Below are 21837 nucleotides of genomic sequence, written 5' to 3'. Positions count from 1 at the left end.
AGCAAGAAAGTAAGAAAAGATAATTTCCTTCCCGGGCCTTTCCCTGTGTATCATGAAGTAAATTCCCTACAAAAGCCAATAAGTGACTTCCTCTAACTTTTCTTCAGTCATAAATATGTCAGATGGCCAATAGAAGCTACAAGCAAACCTGGAAAAATGAGTATTTCTCATTTTTAAGCTATACCATGGAAAGAGGAATCTGATATAGGGCAATACTTGGAGTACCAGTGCCACCATTAGCAAACAAAAGAAACTACTGATATAAGTTTGTAATAGGAAATATCTACTGACCCTGCAGAAATAAAAGAGATAATGAGATGATATTATGAACTACTATATGCTAATAAACTAGACAATGCAGACAAAATGGGCAACTTCCAAGAAAAGCATGGATGACTAACATTGAGTTGAGAAGACAAAGAAGACTTCAAGAAACCAATCACAAGTAAAAGTCAGTCATCAAGAGGCTCCCAAATAGTAAAATTCCAGGACCAGATGGTTTCACATGTGAATTATATCAAGCAATTGAGATAGAAATAAGATTGATTATGCTCAACTCTTCAAAAAAACTGAAGAGGAGGGAAAGCTACCTAACTCCTTCTATCACCCTAACACCAAAACCAGACAAAGATATTACAAGAAAAGAAAATCACAGACCAATCTCTTTAATGAATATAGACAGAAGAACTTGATCAAAATACTCTCAAATTGATTCCAACAGCTCATTATAAGAATTAAACACTACAACCAAGTGGGATTTATACCAGGTATGCAAGGATGATTCAACACAAGACAATCAACTAATATAATCCACAGACATCAATAAATCAAAGCAGAAAAATACATGATCATCTCACTTGATGCAGAAAATGCATTTGACAGAATTTAGCAAAGTTTCTTGATGAAAACACTTCAAAGGACAGGAATATATGGAACCACCCTCTATTTACCCTTTATCCAACATCTTAAAGGAAATATGTGAAAAAGAACACCTAATATCATATTTAATAGGGAAAGGCTGAAAGTTGTCCCTCTAAGATCAGGATTAAGACAAGGATGCCCACTGTCACCATTGTTATTCAACATTGTGCTGGTAGTTCTAATGAGAGCAATTAGACAAGAAAAAAAATGGGATACAAACTGGAAAGGAAGAAATTTCTTTACCACTGTTTGCAGATGATACTGTCAAAAAATCCTGAAAAACCTACACAAAGATGCTAAAACTTATGAATGAATACAACAAAATGGCAAGGTGTAGAACAACACCCAAAAATCACTAGCGTTTCTACACATTAATTCTGAGGAAGAAGTCAAGAAAAAATTCGATTTACAATAACAAACAAATGAATCAAATATTTATGAAAAAATTTAACCAAAGGCACAAAAGACCACTACACAGAATATTATAATAAATGACTAAAAGAAATCAAAGAAGACCTAAATAAATGGAAGGACATACCATGCTCAAGGATTGGAATATTAATTATCATTATGATGTTGATTCTGCCCAAATTGATTTATAGATTCAATCCAATACAAATTAAAATCTCAACAACTTACTCTGCAGAAATAGAAAACACAAAAAACAAAATTGTTGGAAAGACAATGTGCCCCAAATATCTAAAAATATCACAAGAAAGAGGAATGCAGTGGGCGGTCTCACATTACCTGACTTTAAACATATTACTAAGCAACAGTGGTCCAAAAAGCATGATACTGGTGTAAACATAGAAATACTGATAATGGAATTGACTGAGTCTTCATAAATAGATCCTTTCATCTACGGACAACTGGTCTTTGATAAGGTGGTCAAGCCACCACAACTGGGACAGAGCCGCCTGTTCAATAAATGGTGTTTGGAGAACTGGTTATCCATATCCAAAGAATGAAAGGGGACAGATACCTCAAACTTTATACAAAAATTAACTCTAAATTGATCAAAGACCTAAACATTAGAGCTATGATCATAAAACCTTTAGAAGAAAATGTAGGGAAATATCTCATAAATCTTGTGATAGGAGGTGGTTTCCTAGACCTTACACCTGAAGTGAAAGCAATGAAAAAAGAAATAGATAAATGGGATCTCCTCAAAATTAAACACTTTTGTGCATCAAAGACTTAGTCTGTAAAGTAAAAAAGGCAGCCTATGCAATGGGAGACATATTTGGAAATTACATATCAGATAAGGAGTTATTATCCAGAATACAATTCAACAAGAAAAAAGCCAAACAACCCAATTATAAAATAGGTAAAAGACATGGACAAACACTTTTCAGAAGGGAAAATACAAATGAATAAAGCATATGAAAAGTGCTCAACCTCACTGGCTATTAGGGAAATAAAAATAAAAACCCCATGAGATAACATCTCACGCCAATTAGAATGACCATTATATATAAAGAGAGAACAGTACAAGTACTGAGAAAATGTGGAGAAATAGGTATACTCATTCACTGTTGGTGGGAGTGTAGAATGGTACAGCCAATCTTCAAGGAAGTTTGGCAGTACCTCAGCAAGCGAATTATAGACCTGTCATATGATCCAGCTATCTCATTACTTGGTATATATTCAGAGGGATTGAAGGCAAGGACACAAACAGACATTTTTACATTGATGTGTATAGTCATAACTGCAAGAAATGGAAACAGCACAGATGTGCATCAATGGATGAGTGGCTAAAGAAACTGTGGGATAGATACACTATGGAATATTACACAATTACAAGACAGAATAAAGTAATGCAGCATGTACCAACTTGGATAAACCTTGAGGACATTATGTGAGTGAAATTAGCCAGAAACAAAAGGAAAAATACTGTATGGTCTCACTAATATGAACTAATATTAGTGAGTGAACTTTGAGAGTTAACATTGATAAGACAGGCTAATAGGAAATAGAAAGAAGGTATAGATTGGGCATTTGAGGCTGATGGAGCACTGAATGTATAACAATGATTGTAAAGATCATAATGAGGAAAAATTAATTTTGTAGAAATGTTCCCAGAAATTCCATATATGCATCAGTTAGTAGATAAGGACAATAAAGAATCTATTAGCAATGAATTCAGTATGTTTAAGAACACAGAGAAAAGAAATAGCTTGCTAGGTAGAGAAATGAAAGAGGTAAAAAAAAAAAAAATTCAGGACATGAAAAATACCATGTCTGAAAAATATATATACTGAATGGAATGAACAGCACTTTGGATCTTGAAACAAATAATCAACTCCAAGGCACAGCAATAGAGAGAAAACAGAAAAAAATACTGAAAAAAATTAACATATAATTACTGAGCTGGAAGGAAACCTCAAGTGGTATAATACATGTTTTTGGAATCCCAAAAGAAGGGGTTATGAAAAATACTACATGCTAGTTCAAAAATGTTGTGTACCCCAAAAAAGCCATGTTCTTTAATTCTGATTCAAAATTGAATGGTAGAAACCTTTGATTAGATTGTTTCCATGGAGAATGACCCACTCAACTGTGGGTATAGCCTTTTGATTAGATTACTCCATTGAGATGTGATGCACATTATTAGATGGAGATGTGACTCAACCCATTCAAGGTAGGTCTTGATTAGTATACTGGAGTCCTTTAGAAGGGTAGACATTTTGGAGAAAACACAGTTGCTTGAGAGCTGACAGAGACACAGATATCTGCAGATGCTTGGAGTGCCGACAGAGGGAGCAGATGCCTACATACAGATGTTTGGAGATGCATGGCACAGGTTGCCGTGTGTCTTCCCGTGTGACAGATATTGACCTTTCTTGAGTCAGGGTTTCCTTCTCTGGATGCCATAGTTTGGGCATTTTTATGGCCTTAGAACTGTAAATGTGTAACTTCATAAATTTCCTTTATAAACGTTGTTCCATTTCTAGTATGTTGCATTCTGGCAGTTTTTAGCAAATTAGTGCATATTTAATACATGGAATAAATAATGGTAAGAAGTTTCATTATTTGATGAAAATTATAAACCTACAGATTCAAGAATCTCAAAGAACCCTATGCAGAAGTAACATAAGGAAAACTTTTCCAAAGTACATGATGATGAATTATGTAAAATCAGCAATAAAGAGAAAATGTGAAAAGCTACCAAAGGAAAAGAAGGCCCTTCACAAATGGAAGACAGAAGGCAAGAATGACAACAGACTTTTCATGAAAACCATAATACAGTGGACCATGGAGAACTACAATCAAATTACTGAAAGAAAAAACCTTCAACCGTTAACCTAGATTTCTATACTCAGTGAATTTATCTTGAACAAGTTAAGAATAAATATTTTTAAACTCACAAAGCTGAAAATTATAATAACTATCTCCTATAGCATGTACAAATATAATAGGAGAGAAATGGAATGTTTTTAATTGTACCCAGTGCAAAATTTCTAAAATTCCTGAGTGATAAAAATTTGAATGTGTGAATTTCATGATACTTAAATTATGTTAAAAATGTAAATCTGAAAGAATTGTAAAGAGTAGAATAAACTAGTGCCTTCACAGAGCCATAAAATTATAATACCAAAAAACTATACAGCCTTAAAGTCATAAACCGTATTTTTCTTTTAAACAATTTAAATTTCCTTATTTGAAATTTTCACTAATTGTAAATAAGAATTTTTGCTTATCTTTTTCCAGGCAAAATACAATTTGCAAGTTCAAACAACTGTTTCTGCTCAGTAATGCAATATAATATAAGCAAATATATATACATAGCTGCATATTTCATAGCCAGAGTTAGAAAATTAGTCAAATTAGTGTGACTAAAATTGGCAATTTTGAAAATGTAGCTTAATTTAAAAACACTATTGTTTGGTTCAGATAGAAATTTCAAATGTTTCCCTAACTCAGGTGAAGCCTGACCCAGCATTTGAGATGATGTAACTGAGGCATAGTCTCACGATCCTATTCTTAGCCTACTTCCTCTACGCAGGGTCCATTCTAACCATCATTTCTACTTGTGATCACATGATGACCTCTGACAGGACTCCCGCTGACTGCCAGCTTCTTTCAGGCAAGGGTGAACAAGTGAAAAGCAGCGTCACCAAAGCCTCAATGATTATTCAATCACTGCAATTCAATCAATTTCATCTTCTTAAATAAGTCTCCCTGGAGCTTTCTGACTCACTCCAGTCTTGATCGAATGCCTTCTGTCTGTGTTGCAATTCTGAAACTTTGAAATCTTCCTTTATTATCGTTAAGGGTATTCACACTCTCTCTTTGTTCTATTTCCTGGATCAAATTTCTCTAAATCACTTGATTTTCTTTCTCATTTTGGTACAATACAAACTACCATCCCTTGTTGAGAAAATGTGCAGAAAATAAAAATTTCACAAACAATTCCTGTCTAAACGTCTCTTTTATTGTACCTTCATATATGCTGGACACCTCCATAGGGATAAGCTAGTAACTTGTAAGTCAATTTCCCTCAAATCATTTGAGGGCATTTATCCAATATTGAGAAGTTCAATGTCTTTCTGATTTCTGATACTTTTTAGAAAAACTATTTGGTTAATTACCCCCTATTCTAGAACATTTGAAGATCTGTATTTCATCCTCCATTCTGAATATTCACAATGTTGTGCATGTGTCTATTTTCTACATTAAGAGGAGGATAAATTATGTCCATTCTGGAAATTCAAGTCTTTCATTTCTGGAAAATATTTCTTAAATCATATTAATTATCATTTCTTCTTCATTTTACTCTGTATTCTCTTTCTGGGATTTCCATTACTAAGATGTCAGATTTTGGAATTTCTTCTTTCTGTACTTTATTTTTCTCCTATTTTCCATGATTTAATCTCCTCTCCAGCATGCAGTCTTAACTTTGTCTTCCAAAACTTTTATTGTTTTAAATTTTACCATTTAATGTTCAACAATAGGTTCTGTCCTATTATACCTTTCTTGAATTTTTATCTCCTTGCATTGTCTATTTTCTTCAAATTGTTTTTGCTTGTTCAACATGTTTCTTTTATGTTAGATATTCTCTTTCAAACTCGCAGTTTACATGCTCATACATTAACTCCTAGGAGAGGAATCTACACAGTGGCTACCATCTCCATGTGGAGGCTTAGTGCTTGGCAACTGTGAGCCTCACTGTAGACTGTGATATTTAATAGGGAACCTTAGTGGCAAGGCTATTAGGTTTGTTATCATCAACTTGTTTGAGACTCAGCAGATGGTCTTCCAATGTATCTGGAAGACAGAAACCTGGTTTTCAGCATTCAGTTTCCTGAACTCAGCGAAAGAAGAAAGTTAACAGTGTCAATGTTCTCTAGGTAAAACTTCTGCTGAATTGTCCTTCTCAGTATGGGAAAACCCACTAACAAACATGCATAAACACTTATAATTCAGACCTTAAATGAATGAACCTCTTGTCTTTTACTGGGGTCAAAATGGAAGCTGTCATCTGGCTGCATGGAGTGGTAGAGGACATCTAAATGTATAACTACTTCTCAAATGGACTTAAGCTTCCCTCTTGTTTTCTACATGCCTTTGCCACTGCTTCCAAAGGTAGCTTGATCTAACAAACTCTGAGCATATAATAGAGTGTATGGTGTAAATCAGTGTTTTATTCCTCAGATTCTTTCTTACTGTCAGCTATTACGACTATCATCATGAGGCTGCTCATTGATTTATTTTCTAGCCTCCAACATTATGTATTTGTAGAGCATCAAATGTTTTCTTTATCTTTGTGAGTTAATACAATTTTGATTCCTTCTAATTTGCTTTAGTGAGTTTCCTAAAGGAATAGAGATCAGACACATACATTAAGCCTGCCATTTCTAACCAGAGTTCTCTTGGCTGCATCTCTAGTGAGACTCCTGATGCACACAAAGACTATCTGTTCCCAGCGACAGAATTTTTTTCAAAGCTTCCAGGTGGAGCAATTCCATTCTACCCAGAGTAGGTTTTGCATGCCTAAACTACTAAATGTCCTCTCTGTTAGAGTTTTTCCTAGTTCATTTATTCCAATGTCCATTTTTGGAGCATTTAAGATAATGAGGCATGATGAAGGCAAACACGGGTGAAATATAGGCTCTGATTCTAGGATTTCTCTGTATAAATATATGGATAATCAAGGAAACTGAGAGTGGCATCTCTATTAGCTCTTTTTTTTTTCTTAATTCACAGTTTAAATGCTCAACTTCACAGTCACCCATTGAACTAGGCATACTTTCTAACCTATATGAAACCCAAAACTGTATGGGAATAACTGACTGATCCAATGTCAAAACTGTTAGTAGCAGAGAGAAATTCAAACTTTGTTACTCGTTTTTTTTTTTTTTTTTTTACATGGGCAGGCACTGGGAATCGAACCTGGGTCCTCTGGCATGGCAGGCGAGCATTCTTGCCTGTTGAGCCACCGTGGCCTGCCCCAAACTTTGTTACTCTTAATTCAAAATGATTTATTGAAGCACAGTACTAAGCAGAAACATATTACATATTTTGTTAAGTTTGTTCCATATTCCTTCAATTTAAGTGTTAGAAATCCAACCTAGTCAAAACTGCCTGTATTATAAAAGTATATGAAAATCATAAGGTGAGAATTACATGGTGTCATGTGTGACTGGACAGGGTCAACTTCTGTAAGGGCTTGTACCTTTACTCCTACTATCATCTCTTCTTGGTTCTAGTGGGTTTTCTTTATTCTCAGATGGTCTCGCCCAAATGAAGTGGGATTAAATATGAGTTCCTAGATTTTATCATACCAGCTCAGTGACTCCAAGAAAAAAAAAGTCCTTTTTAGCATTAAAGACCAAGAAAAGAGCACAGGCAAGGAACTTTTTCTGAATTTAAACATGGTAACCAAGGTTTAGCATTTGCCGATGGGATGGTAATATATCTTGTAAGGTGGGGAAGTCAGATCTATCAAGATAGCATAAATTGGACTTCCGGGAGAAGATGGCGGCTTAGTAAGACGCGCGGGTCTTAGTTCCTCCTCCAGAAAAGCAACTAAAGAAACACAAACAATACAAAACAGCTCCCGGAGTCACGACAGAGACCAAAAAAGACAGCGTACCCCATTCTGGAACGGCTGAACGGGTAGGGAGAATCCACTGCTGTGAGATACCCGAGGGGTGCACGTTTTCCCGGCTGGGGTGGCTGGCGTCTGGGGTCCCCTCCACGCACGTGGCTCCCCGGTCTGACTGGGAACATTGGATAGCGGGGCCCTCCCGTCACGCTTGGCGTCTCGGGCCAGCTGGGCAATTTGGACCGGCACTCCCCCAAGCCACGGCCAGCGACCCCCGCCTCCACGCGCGGTTTCCCGGGCCGACTGCCCCGCAGACAAACGACCGCCAGGAGCGCCACCTACTGGGCAGGAAAAGAAAAACAGAGCCCAGAGATTCCACAGAAAAACCTTTCAACCAGCTGGGTCCCACACCCAGGGAGATCTGATCAAATGCCCAGACACCAGCAGAAAATAATGGATGACGCTCGGAAAATTGAAGATATGGCCCAATCAAAGGAACAAACCAATAGTTCAAATGAGATACAGGAGCTGAGACAACTAATGCTGAATATACGAACAGAAATGGAAAACCTCTTCAAAAACCAAATCAATAAATTGAGGGAGGACATGAAGAAGATATGGGCTGAACAAAAAGAAGAAATAGAAAATCTGAAAAAACAAATCACAGAACTTACGGGAGTGAAGGACAAAGAAGAAAAAATGGAAAAAACAGTGGATACCTACAATGGTAGATCTAAAGAGACAGAAGCTACAATTAGTGAACTGGAGGATGGAACAACTGAATTCCAAAAAGAAACAGAAACTATAGGGAAAAGAATGGAAAAACTTGAGCAGGGAATCAGGGAACTGAATGACAATATGAAGCGCACAAATATACGTGTTGTGGGTGTCCCAGAAGGAGAAGAGAAGGGAAAAGGAGGAGAAAAACTAATGGAAGAAATTATCACTGAAAATTTCCCAACTCTTATGAAAGACCTAAATATACAGATCCAAGAAGTGCAGCGCACCCCAAAGAGAATAGACCCAAATAGGCGTTCTCCAAGACATTTACTAGTTAGAATGTCAGAGGTCAAAGAGAAAGAGAGGATCTTGAAAGCAGCAAGAGAAAAACAATCTGTCACATACAAGGGAAACCCAATAAGACTATGTGTAGATTTCTCAGCAGAAACCATGGAAGCTAGAAGACAGTGGGATGATATATTTAAATCACTAAAAGAGAAAAACTGCCAACCAAGACTCCTATATCCAGCAAAATTGTCCTTCAAAAATGAAGGAGAAATTAAAACATTTATAGACAAAAAAGTCACTGAGAGAATTTGTGACCAAGAGACCAGCTCTGCAAGAAATACTAAAGGGAGCACTAGAGTCAGATACGAAAAGACAGAAGAGAGAGGTATGGAGTAAAGTGTAGAAAGAAGGAAAATCAGATATGATATATATAATACAAAAGCCAAAATGGTAGAGGAAAATATTATCCAAACAGTAATAACACTAAAAGTTAACGGACTGAATTTCCCAATCAAAAGACATAGAATGGCAGAATGGATTCAGCTTTAAGACAAGATAAACTTATGAACCATGTAATAACATGGATGGACCTAGAGAATATTATGCTGAGTGAATCCAGCCAAAAACTAAAGGACAAATACTGTATGGTCCCACTGATGTGAACGGACATTCGAGAATAAACTTGAAATATGTCATTGGTAACAGAGTTCAGCAGGAGTTAGAAACAGGGTAAGACAATGGGTAATTGAAGCTGAAGGGATACAGACTGTGCAACAGGACTAGATACAAAAACTCAAAAATGGACAGCACAATAATACCTAATTGTAAAGTAATCATGTTAAAACACTGAATGAAGCTGCATCTGAGCTATAGGTTTTTGTTTTGTTTTGTTTTGTTTTGTTTTGATTTTACTATTATTACTTTTATTTTTTTCTCTATATTAACATTCTATATCTTTTTCGGTTATGTTGCTAGTTCTTCTAAACCAATGCAAATATACTAAGAAATGATGATCATGCATCTATGTGATGATGTTAAGAATTAATGATTGCATGTGTAGAATGGTATGATCTCTAAATGTTGGGTTAATTTCTTTTTTTCCGTTAATTAAAAAAAAAAAAGAGAAGGGATAATTGGAGATGAAGGGATACAGACTGTACAACGGGACTGGATATAAAAACTCAGAAATGGACAGCACAATACTACCCAATTGTAATGCAATTATATTAAAACACTGAATGAAGCTGCATGTGAGGTATAGGTTTTTTGTTTTTGTTTTTTTTTGTTTTTGTTTCTTTCTATTATTGTTTTAATTCTTATTCTGTTGTCTTTTTATTTCTTTTTCTAAATTGATGCAAATGTACTAAGAAATGATGAATATGCAACTATGTGATGTTATTAAGAATTACTGATTGTACATGTAGATCGGAATGATTTCTAATTGTTTTGTTAATTCTTTTTTTAATTAATAAAAAAAAAAAGATAACATAAATTGTCACTATGTTAGTCAAGGTCTACTCAAAATTAAATGTCATACTATGTATTTCACACAGAAAATATTTAATGCAGATAATTGTTTAAACAGATATTTCAAGGTACAAAGGGCAAAAAAATCTAATGCTGAGAACATATGAAGACTAATAGTTGGAAAAAAGAACTATATCCCTAGTAGTCCTGAAAGAGGCACATTTTTAGTTTCCTTGGTTACTCAAGTAAATACCATGCAATGGGTTGGCATAAACAATGGGAATGGATTCAGCAAAGGTTTAGAGGAGAGGAAAAAGTTCAAATCAAGACAACAGCAAGGTGATGCTTTCTTTCCCAAGACTGTAGCATTCCAGAGCTGGTTGCTGGCAATCCTTGGTCCGTAGCTTGTCATGTGGCAAAGCACAAGACAGTGTCTTCCAGTTTTTCCCTTCACTTTCCATTGATGTTCAGCATCTGGTTACTCCCTCTGGCTTTAGTTGTCTGAATTTCATTATGATCATAAAGTTATCAAGCAATAGGATTAAGATCTGTCCTGAGTAGCCTGGACCACACCTTAATTGAAGTAACAGCATCAAAAAGTCCTATTTCCAGTGGGTTCACACTCACAGGAATGAATTTAGCTTAGAAACATGTTTTCTGAGGTATACACAGCTTCAAATCACCACAGACAGCATATCCACATTCTTGAATCTCAGAGGAGAAGCTCTATGAACTGGTATTTGAATAAATGGGGGCTTGGGAGCATCTACATTGTGCAGCATTTAATATGAGCAGTAGATCCATGTCAAGTATTAACTATTATACCTCCTTTAATCTGAAGTGGTTTCCTTACCATGAGCTTATTTTGTGGGAGAATACATGCATACGGGTCAGGCATTTCATAAACATACAGATACTATTGTTGACTGAGCTCTGCAGACAAGAAAGTCAAACTCATATGTGACATTTTCTCTAGGACTGGAACTTGCTCTCCCTTCCAGAATGTAAGACCAAATACAATCAAACTGTATCACACATTTGTTTGGCCATTTGGAAAAATATTGCTCTAAGAGGACCTCAGTATTGGTGTTACTGCTGATATTCATGATAATCAGAGGCAGCAATAGCTATATCAGCCTAAGAAAGTGAGGGCCCATGCTGCAGGACCCATGGGTAATTTCCATCTCGAAGACCATGAAAATTGTCATTCAAGTGCACATCTTATCAGTTCAGCATGACTGGTGATGAAGAACATCTAAAGACACCTAGAGGACCATTTTGTTCTGTTGTTTTTTAGTGTCTCTTCTACGGTAATTAGTGTATGGTGGGTATGTGATACCAAAATCTATAGGCTTCATTTGCACTGTGTTCATCTACATGTGCTACAAATACCTTGTTGTGTCTGTTATTCTGCTTGCAGACCCCTGAGCAGCTAGCTGTTCCATTGGCCAGTGGAAAAATTTGCATATATTCTCATCTCAGACCCAAAACTTTATTAAAACATGAATAAATCACAATCACAGCACTATCCATTAAGCTGATTGCGTCCTCCCTACTGCCTTTCAAGAGATACCCTTGAATACCTTTTCATCTGTATCCATACAGTAGACCCATCCAAAACCCATGCTGAAGATTTTTCCTTCTTATTCAGCTGGCCAAATCGTAACACAGAAAGGCCATTGGGATGACTGGGGGAAGAAGTATTGGTGCAACAGTATTGGGTGACTTGGAAGTTCAGGCCTTCCACTTGTGTAGCCTGCTGCCTTCTGATTATTTGTGGGTTCGCATTGAACATTCTGTTTACATTTGCTAAGTCATATTACTTATAAATTGAGAATTTGACAGAGCCTAGATACTAATGGGCTGTTCTAGGTATTTGTTCAATTTAGATCTCATAGTCAAATATTCTAAATTTTCTAGGTCCCCTAAACATTGAATAAGCTGTTTATTAAAAGGCCCATTAACTCTTCATTGTACATACCATGTCTTTGACTCAGAAACCCAGGGTCCTACTGGGGAGTTTCTCTCACTGGGCTTGCCATGAACTCTACACTGCCTCTTTTCCATCACTGACAATTCCAACAGCATGTCTACTGGATCATTTGACCAGTGGTCAGGGCTGCATAGCTGTCTGCTGCAAAGCTCATTCCTGCCTGAGTCCAGCTAATATGGCCTGATTCCTCATATCCTAGTGTAAGGCAAGAGTACTCCTGAGATCGAATAGGTTTCTTGTGTATCATAACAGTTTTGACAGGTTCTGTGCTTTACATGTGATGTAAGATGCAAGGTACAGCAATTTGTCTGTTATTTGGAAGGGATGCCCAGTATTACTGCAACCACAGAACAATTAAAATGTTAAGTGACGTTGAAGATCCCTTTATCATTTTAGGATTTGCCCTCCATTTCTTGGGGTGCATATGTTTCATTATACTTCCAATATTCCAGCTACTTCGTGCTTGTCCTACCTAATCAACAAGGTAACATCAATGCAATAGATCATGGTATTACTTTGTGAGATGTCTACACGATTTGAATCTCTTCATGCCTTCTTATGACGAGGGCCAGGAGTTAACATAAATTGAAATAAAATAATAAATGGCAACTATTATCCTTTCCACTTGAATGAAAATATTTCTGATCCTTTTTTATCAAAATGTGATACAGTGTAGTAGAGAGTGGTTTAATGGCATAAAAAATATATATTTGATGCCTTGTCATTTTGGCTAGTCATAAATTCTCCTTTTAGTGACCAACCCAGCTAGCCTTGCTCTGGGCATAATTGCATCTAATAAGGTATGCATCTCCATATGGTTTGGATAAAAGCTACACTTAGCTTCTCCAATTAGCCCTTGACATTTCTTCTCTGAATGGATCCTTGCTGCTGCTACCTTTACATGAAGGATAATTTTCCAGCAAGACCTTTCTACTTTATTACGTGGATCATAATAAAGGCAAGAATCCTGGACCCACATGTACTACTCTTCTTCCCTCCTCCAGGGAACTTTGCAGAGGCCCAGGTTAGGTGATCTCAGGGCCCCTCTCCCATCCTCATTCATCCCTTTCTCCCTCCAGGGCTTTGACATAACAAAGCTGTCCTTTCATGCATTCTCTATCAATTTTCTCACCAACTGAAATACTTAGAATAATCAAATGTTCAAGAAAATAGAAATCGATGTAATTTATGGATACTTTCTTAATACGATAAAATAAATATACATTCATATCAAAGACAGAATCTTATCCGATGGGGCAATATTAGAAGCATTTCTCATAAGAGGAGGAAGAAGGTAAGGGCACCTATTGCCTCCATTAGTATTTAATGTGCTGGAAGTCTTAACCTAAACAAGTAGACAAACAGCTGTTGAACATTGCTGATAGGGATATAAAATGGTACAGACATTTTGGAAAATAGTTTGGCATACAATATGACCTAGCAATTTCATCCCTAGAAGTTGAAAAGGTCTTCGCAGAAACACAAATGTACATGGCAGCATTGTTTGTATTAGCCAAAAAGTGGAAACGTCTCAAAGGTCAATCAACTGATAAATTGTTAAATAAATGTCGTATATCTATACAAAGGAATAACATTCAGCCTATAAAAGGAATGAAATGGTGACACATGCTACAACACAGATGAACCTAGAAAACATTGTACTAGCTGAAACAAGCCAGACACCAAAGGCCACATATTATATGATTCCATTTATAAGATATACCCAGAGTAGATATTAGTGGTTGCCAGGAACTGGGGGGAACTGGAATGGGGAGAGACTGCTAATAGACCCAGGGTTTATTATTGGGGTGATGAAAATATCCTGTAATTATATAGTGGTAATGCACAACGTTAAAAATATAGTAAAATTCACTGAATTTTACATGATAAAAGTACGAATTTTATGACATGTGCCATTATCTTAATAATAATGGCATCTATAGAATTTCACATGTAAAAAGGGAAAATAAAATATCTGTGTATTATTTTAAACTGGTACAAAAAAGAATCACAACAAAGATAAACCAGAAACTAATGAAATTTATCACTATAAAAATAGATGAAAATAAGCTGAAAAAAATTGAAATTGAGACTGCATATACTTCTGAATGTTATTTCTTTACTATTCTGAAATCTATTACCATTTTCAGTTTCCTGTATTCTTTAAGTTTATTAATAGTTAAAATCAACCAGTATCTTGGAAAACTCCAAGTTAAATGATAAAAGCAACAAATAAACTTTATTACAAATAAATAGCATAATACACAGAAAGTAAGGGCAAAAAAACTAAGCTAAGTAACATGGAAAAACAATACTGGAGGCTGCAAAGATAGTTCAGTAGTAGAATTCTCACCTGCTATACAGAAGACTCGGATTCGATTACCAACCCATGTACTTCTCAAACAAAAAAAATGAGCAAAATAAACAAAAACAACTAGACAAAAATTCAACAAATGGTACTGAAATAAGGAGACACTCACATGGAAAAGAATGAAATGTGACCCCTGCCATACCGCATACAAAAAAAAAAAAAAAAACCTTAGTGCTGATATATATTCTGAGGCAAAAGACAAAAAGAAGTATGTACAATTATTATATGGTAGATATTAAATTTATTTCTCACAAAAGCATGAGTTAGCAATTCTGAAACTACCTCATAGGAATTAAGAAAATAAATATTAATCTTTTTAATATATTTAGCAAGCAAATAGATAAATTGTAAACATTTGGTTAATAATAAAAAGTCAATAATAAAGAATGTATGTATTTTATTTCATACAAATAAAGAAAGGGAGGGGTAGTTGCAATAAACATAGTGGCTTTGGATTAGAATCAAAGGTGTCAACATAAACTCAAAAACTTTAATATATCCACAAAAATACATACACACATATTTGAACATTCACTCTTTCCTTGTTCTGTTTGCTGAAATTCTAGAAGCCATACCACCTAGAAGCAATAAGCATATCTACTTTTCAGATTTCGGCTTCTAACACCATTTTCCAATAGAAAGAAGTAGGGTTGTTGAAGAAATGCTGAATTCAGAGCGAGAACAGAACTGAAACAGCTTGTGGTGACAGAAAGTAAGGAAATACTCAGGCAATGAGAAGACATGCTGAAAGAACATATGAGGAAGCCTGAAGGCGTTCCAATTGGTAAAATGTGAAAAACTTGGAGCAAAAGAAATAACTATGGTAATAGAGTACAATTAATTATTTAATTATCCATGGACCCATACATGTATTTTTTAAATGCATGCATTAATACATGGTAAATAAATAGATGATTGATAGATAAATAGATGAGATAGCAGAAAGATACAGACAGACAGATGGGCAGACAGGCAGACAGATAGATGATAGAAGAGAAGAAGAAGACTTTGTTATGGTAGAATTCCAATTAATATAAGTAGAAGAAATGGAACAAATGAAACATCATCATTTGAAAAGCACCTGAATAATAGCAGTTTCAGGTCAGAATCACTCATGGAAACTAAAATTAGTGGGCAAAAATGATGAGGAAAAAGATATTTGCTTACTCTCAAACATATCCCCACCAGTTAATTTCAAATATAAAGGTCAAACTAATAACTTTAAGGTAGAGATTCCTAATAAAAGTTAACATTATCAATAATGTTACATGTTATGAACTAAAAAAGGTCTCAATATCACTTCTTTGATATTCTTTCTAAAAAATGTATAAACTGAAATTAGTTATGAGGATGAAAAAGACAAATCAGAACTGAGGGGTATTTTACAAAATAACTATTTAGCATACTTAAAAGAATGAATGCCATGTTGGGTAAATAAGACAGATGACCTATCCCCAATTGAATAAAACTACAAAGGCATAAGTAAACGGCATGTAAGATCTTGGATCGTCCCATGGAATTTAAAAAAAGAGGGAGTGGGTGGAGCTAAAATTTTCATCTAACAATATGCAATATTTTTCTTTAAGTGACAAATAACAAAATTCACAGTAAAAACTACAATTTCTTCTGCAAAATGTTTGAGGTCATTTAGGTTAGAAAATTGCATTAGGTTAGCATTACTAATGCAATTTTCATGATATAAAGCCTCCTTTGCCTTTATTTTAACATGAGATACATGCTACTTCTCTAAAGAGACATGCTATTCTCCCTCTAATCAACTTCTGTTAATACTACTTTGGCAATAAAATGTGAAATAATAAATGGCCTCTTCAATATCCAATTTACAGAGATATTGGTTATTGCAGCAACAGGTGTCATGTGGTACAGCTTGGGCCATTCTCAAAAGGGACCAAGAATAGTCAGAATAACAAAAGGTAGGGAGATAAGAAAAACTTTTTTAAAAAAGAGCAAGATCAGGGGATTTGACTCTACTTTAAGCTGCATGCACAATTTCTAGCAAATGCACATCATCAAATTTCGCTTTCAATACCAGTAATGATATTGATGAGATGAGACTGGTTCTATACGAGTTGGCACTCATATGCTGAGGTGAGTGAGCTGTTCAGTAAATGATAGGGAGCTCACCATATATTAGGAATACATTGTGCCTCTGCAGTGTCTACAGAGGTGTCAAATAGCACAGATACTTATTTACCTAAAGACACTCTTTTCAATAGGTAACTGATTTTTTCAAAATGGTCAGGAGGAAAAGAAAATGAAAGCAAAGAGAAAACTTCAGCCTAAGTGAACTATGTGATGATACTGTGAGTCAGTGATTGTGTACTTCGGATAATTTGTATGGTGTGTAAATATATCTCAATAAAATTGCATTGAAATGAACTAAAAAAGAAGGAATTAGCAATGTGAAATATTCAGAAAACAAACAAGCAAACTAGTAAGAATAAAATTCAAAAGGCCTAAATATTGAATGGAAAATAGAAACATGTTAAAATAGTAATTACTAAAATTACCTTAAGGTAATGTTTCAATAATCTCTTTATAGATCACATATTAGTTTGCCAGAGCTGTTATTACAATACCCGTTGTATTGTAATATATGACAGGAACATCTTGGCATATATGAAAGGAACTTATTGTTATCAAAGAGGAATGTTAGAAATTCAAGGTCTCAACAGCCACATTTTCTCCAGGAGTCTACAGATTTCTCGTTATATCTTGCTGGGAATCTTGGGGTTCCTTAGCTTGTAACTCTACCTCTGTCAAATAGTGAACTGCCTTATTTTTCTGGATTCTTCTAGTTTCTGTCTTCTACTGACTTCTGCATCTCCTGACTAACTTCATCCAAATGTATTCTGCCATATCATCACCCATCATGTGGATTAAAGCCAACAATGAATCAATCCGGCTTCATTTGAGCATGGCCTTCAAATATCCTACTCACAAATGACTCCACACTTTAAGTAGTAATTATACCATCAAAGGATCTATTGAAAAATGGGTTCACATAAATAGAAATGTGGATTAATCCTGGAATATAAATTTCAGGGGAAAGGATTCAAATTCAGAGTAGTCGTCTTTTGTTGGTCTTCTCAAAAGAAAAAATAATACAAAGTCTTTTTCTAGAAAAGTTAATGACACAATTTTATTTTAAAAAGTTTCTTTGAAATTACAATTCCTTTCGCAGGTGCATTTGAGGTTTTATAACTTAAAATACATGTGAGGTAACACATGGAAGTCAACATGCGAGGTGTGACTTAGTTGTGCCTGTGTCCTCCAGCCCAAAGACTTTAACCTTTATTTAAAATCAAATAACCCAAACCACCATCTAACCAAAGAAATCCTGCAATATTCATAACATTTCTAGGGGCTTCCTTAGGGAGAGGGAAGGAGTGGTAGGGGGATTCAATTTCCCATCATTTTACATACTAACTTCTAGCTTGAGTTCATTCACTATTAAATCTCCTAAAGTTGCCATCCATTTTCTACCTCACTCCCCACAAATGTGGCCACAACTTTACCTCCTTCATTCCCCAAAACACTATAAATGAGATAGTCACTGTGAACTATAAGTTTTATCAAAGCTTTATGTACAATAGAAGATAACGAAAGCACACTATGGCACAAATTACAAATTCAAGTTGAAACGTGGTTTCTAAACCCTCATTGCCTGTTTCCTAACCACGGACCTTTAATTAAAGAAATTGTCTCTCCTCAGATCCTTGTTATGCCATACTGCTAGTCTCTTTCTTCTCTCATGATCTATATCCACTGAAATACAAGCATCAACAAACTTTCCAAATTCATTTCACTTTCGCTTGCAGAAAAAAAATCAGCTCCCTATTTAAACTAATCATCTCTAAACAACTGTATTTAACCTTACAAACCCCCTCTTTCCCACACAAGAAACCATCAAACAGTTTTTATAACCAAGAATAGCAATTACCCTGTGAGAAATTCACATATTCACCTGGAAGAAAGCACAAATTTCAAAGTAGACACTTTCTCATATTTTGGGTCAACTGCAATAAAAAAAATAAAATGAAACAGAAGCAAAGTATTTTATAAGGACCAAAAGACTTCAGTTCAGGGCCATAGAGTTTATTCAAGCCTTTTTCAATGAGAAGCTGTGAGATTTTAAATACATCATTAAACTCTCAGGATTTCACTTTCAAAATCAAGTTACAAATATATATCATATATATGTGTATTTGCAAGGATATAAATTTAAAAACACTTTGAAAAATATTTTAGTGAATAAGGTTTACATTTGTTATAGAGGTTATTCTTAGTAATCTTTATGGAAGATGTAATAAATTCCTTCATTAATGTTATTCTTAACCAGGAAAAAGGTGAGAAGGAGAACGTACTGTGCAAAAGGTCAGGAAAAGCAGATCTACTCTATAAAGGTGGGAAGAAATGTTGAGATAAGGCTCAACTTTCTTCACCATGATAAGAAAGAAATGGGATAAGCAGAATGCTACCAAATATGTTGTAAAAAACACAATGAATCTCCTTGTTCTGAAACTACCTTTGAGGAGATCCATTTCTGATCAAAACTTTGTCCCACGCAAGGTTTCTCTCAGGGCAAGTTTAATGTCCTTATTTCTTATGCTGTAGATTAAGGGGTTCATCATAGGAACCACATTGGTGTAAAAGACTGAAAATATTTTTCCTTCATCCACAGACTGAACAGAAGATGGCTGGAGATACATAAATGAACCTGATCCAAAGAATAGAGAAACAGCCAATATGTGGGAACTGCAGGTCCTAAAGGCTTTGGACCTGCCTGCAGTGGAACTGATATGGAGAATGCTGCAGAGGACGAAACCATAAGAGGTAAAGATGGTGACACTGGGCACAAAGATATCAATGCCACCAACAATGAACACAACCAGCTTATTGACATGGGTGCTCGTGCAGGAGAGCTGGAGCAGAGGGAGGATGTCACAAAAATAATGGTTGATGGTGTTGGCATCACAGAACGTCAGTCTCAACATGCATCCAGTGTGAGCCATAGCGCCAGAAAATGCCATTAAATACGAACCAAATATAAGGTTGCAGCACCCTTTAGGGGACATGGCCATGTTATACAAGAGTGGATTACAGATGGCCACATAGCGATCATAGGCCATTGACGTCAGCATATAGCACTCAGAGATGGCAAAAAAGCAGAAGAAGAAGAGCTGGGCCATGCATCCCTGGTAGGAGATAATATTCTTCCTTGACAAGAAGTGAATTAGAATTTTGGGTGTAAAAACAGAAGAATAACAGAGGTCTATGAAAGACAAATTAAAGAGGAAAGAGTACATGGGGGTGTGAAGGTGGGAATTCAGCCCAATTAGAGCTATCAAGGCCAAGTTTCCCATCACGGTAACCATGTACATTGCTAAAAACAGGAAAAACAGGGGGAGTTGGAGAACTGGGTTGTCTGTTAATCCTACCAGAATGAATTCAGTCACAAAAGAGTCATTCACAAGACTCATTCTTCTTAGGTGGATCTGTGGGACAAGAGAAGAGGCCTATATTAGAGGGCAAACCAGATATCTCACAACCTCTTCCAAAAAGGGTGATTTAGACACTGCAATTGTCCAAGGCTAGCTCAGTGCAAACTATACAATCTGTCTTTACCACTACTATGATTTGTAGCACTGACTTCTCCTTATTACAGTCATAAGCTAAATAGGATCAAGAGTACCTACTTCCAACTCAACCTATAGAGCAAAAGACAGTGCTGCCATATGAAGGCATGACTGATGGAAAAAACAAAGAAGGCTCTGGATGGACCAGGCAGATCATCTTTCTTATCTCATCATCTCTTTGTTACCAGAGCCCTTCTCTAACCCAAAAAAAAAAAAAAAAAAAAAAAAAAAGAATGGAGGCCCAGGTCCTATCTATCTAGAGATGGCCTCTAATGCAGATTAGAATTTCCTGGGGTGGGAACAAAAAAGTAGTATTTCAGGATCCAAACTAAGGGAACAGGCTCTAAGAAAGATTCAGTAGCTGCCCCAAGTCACAGAAAAATCCATAAATCTATAATAGTTAAATTTCACTCTGTGGACAGTGAATTTACACACTGAGATGGGGGAACCCTGAGGTCCTTAATGCCTCTGAACATTCTCTGCTGCCACTGCAAACAGAATCTTCTACCTGATTCACTTGAGTGACAAGACTACACAAAATGGGAAAGAAATTGCATGCCTAATCCCCTGATTTCTACATCAAAATTAAGAGAATATAATATGAATGTACTTCAGAAACTTACCTCCTTTAAGCAAGAAAACCTCTGAACTTCTGGGTCTGTATTATTCTCCCCTGTGATACTGAAAGGGCAATTTGAAGCTCTTGGGACTGGATCCTTAGATTCTAACAAGATGCAGAGCAGACAATTGCTGATACGCCTTGGAAGTTGTTCTGAGTTAAAGATCAGAATATCTGATTTTAACTTGAGTTCTCTAAAGTAGAAGATAAAAAAATATTTGTTATTATCACATTTGCCACTTGATAAACCCAGAAGATTTCATGTGAGTTGGATGATACAATGCTTTTGCTTATAAGTTGAATATTTGACTCAGTCTCATCCCAGGGGAATAGATTATATGTGTAATAGGGAAATAAGGGGATTGTATTTACATCTAAGACCATATTGTCTTTATTTATGAACTCAATATTTTTCCAAGTTTTCACTTATCTGTAGGGATTTTACATACCCCAATGAAGAGCTAAAAGAAACCCCATATCCATAACATCCTCATCTCTGAAAGGAAATCTGACTATTTTATCGTTTCTTTCCATCCCTTTGGCTATGAGAACAGTTGTACACCTCTGTGAATATATTAAAACCATTAGTTTATATGAATTAAATTTGCAAATATTATGGAATGTGCATTGTATGTCAAAGGAGTTATCTGAAAATATTAAAAGCTCTTCATAATAAGGTAAATATAAAAGAAAATAAGAAAACATTTTGAAATCAAAGCATCTGTAAATACGACATTTGAAAATATGTGT

The 21837-nt window shown here is 35.6% G+C and overlaps 1 protein-coding gene across 1 annotated transcript; it reads right to left on the bottom strand.

Moving 5' to 3' along the window:
- Positions 1 to 19379: 19379 nt before the first annotated feature.
- Positions 19380 to 20312, bottom strand: LOC143643208 (olfactory receptor 8B3-like). The gene has a single exon (XM_077111966.1). It carries the CDS (start codon positions 20310 to 20312, stop codon positions 19380 to 19382), a length of 933 nt encoding a protein of 310 aa, XP_076968081.1.
- Between the last annotated feature and the right edge of the window lie 1525 nt (positions 20313 to 21837).

The sequence above is a fragment of the Tamandua tetradactyla genome, chromosome 8 (genome assembly GCF_023851605.1).
Source record: "Tamandua tetradactyla isolate mTamTet1 chromosome 8, mTamTet1.pri, whole genome shotgun sequence".
Classification (NCBI taxonomy): Eukaryota; Metazoa; Chordata; class Mammalia; order Pilosa; family Myrmecophagidae; genus Tamandua; species Tamandua tetradactyla.
Note: the sequence above shows the minus strand (reverse complement) of the source record. Positions and strands in the feature narration are given on the sequence as shown.

Excerpts from the sequence above, each read along its gene's own strand:
- LOC143643208 (XM_077111966.1), bottom strand. The coding sequence starts at position 20,312 with ATGAGTCTTGTGAATGACTCTTTTGTGACTGAATTCATTCTGGTAGGA.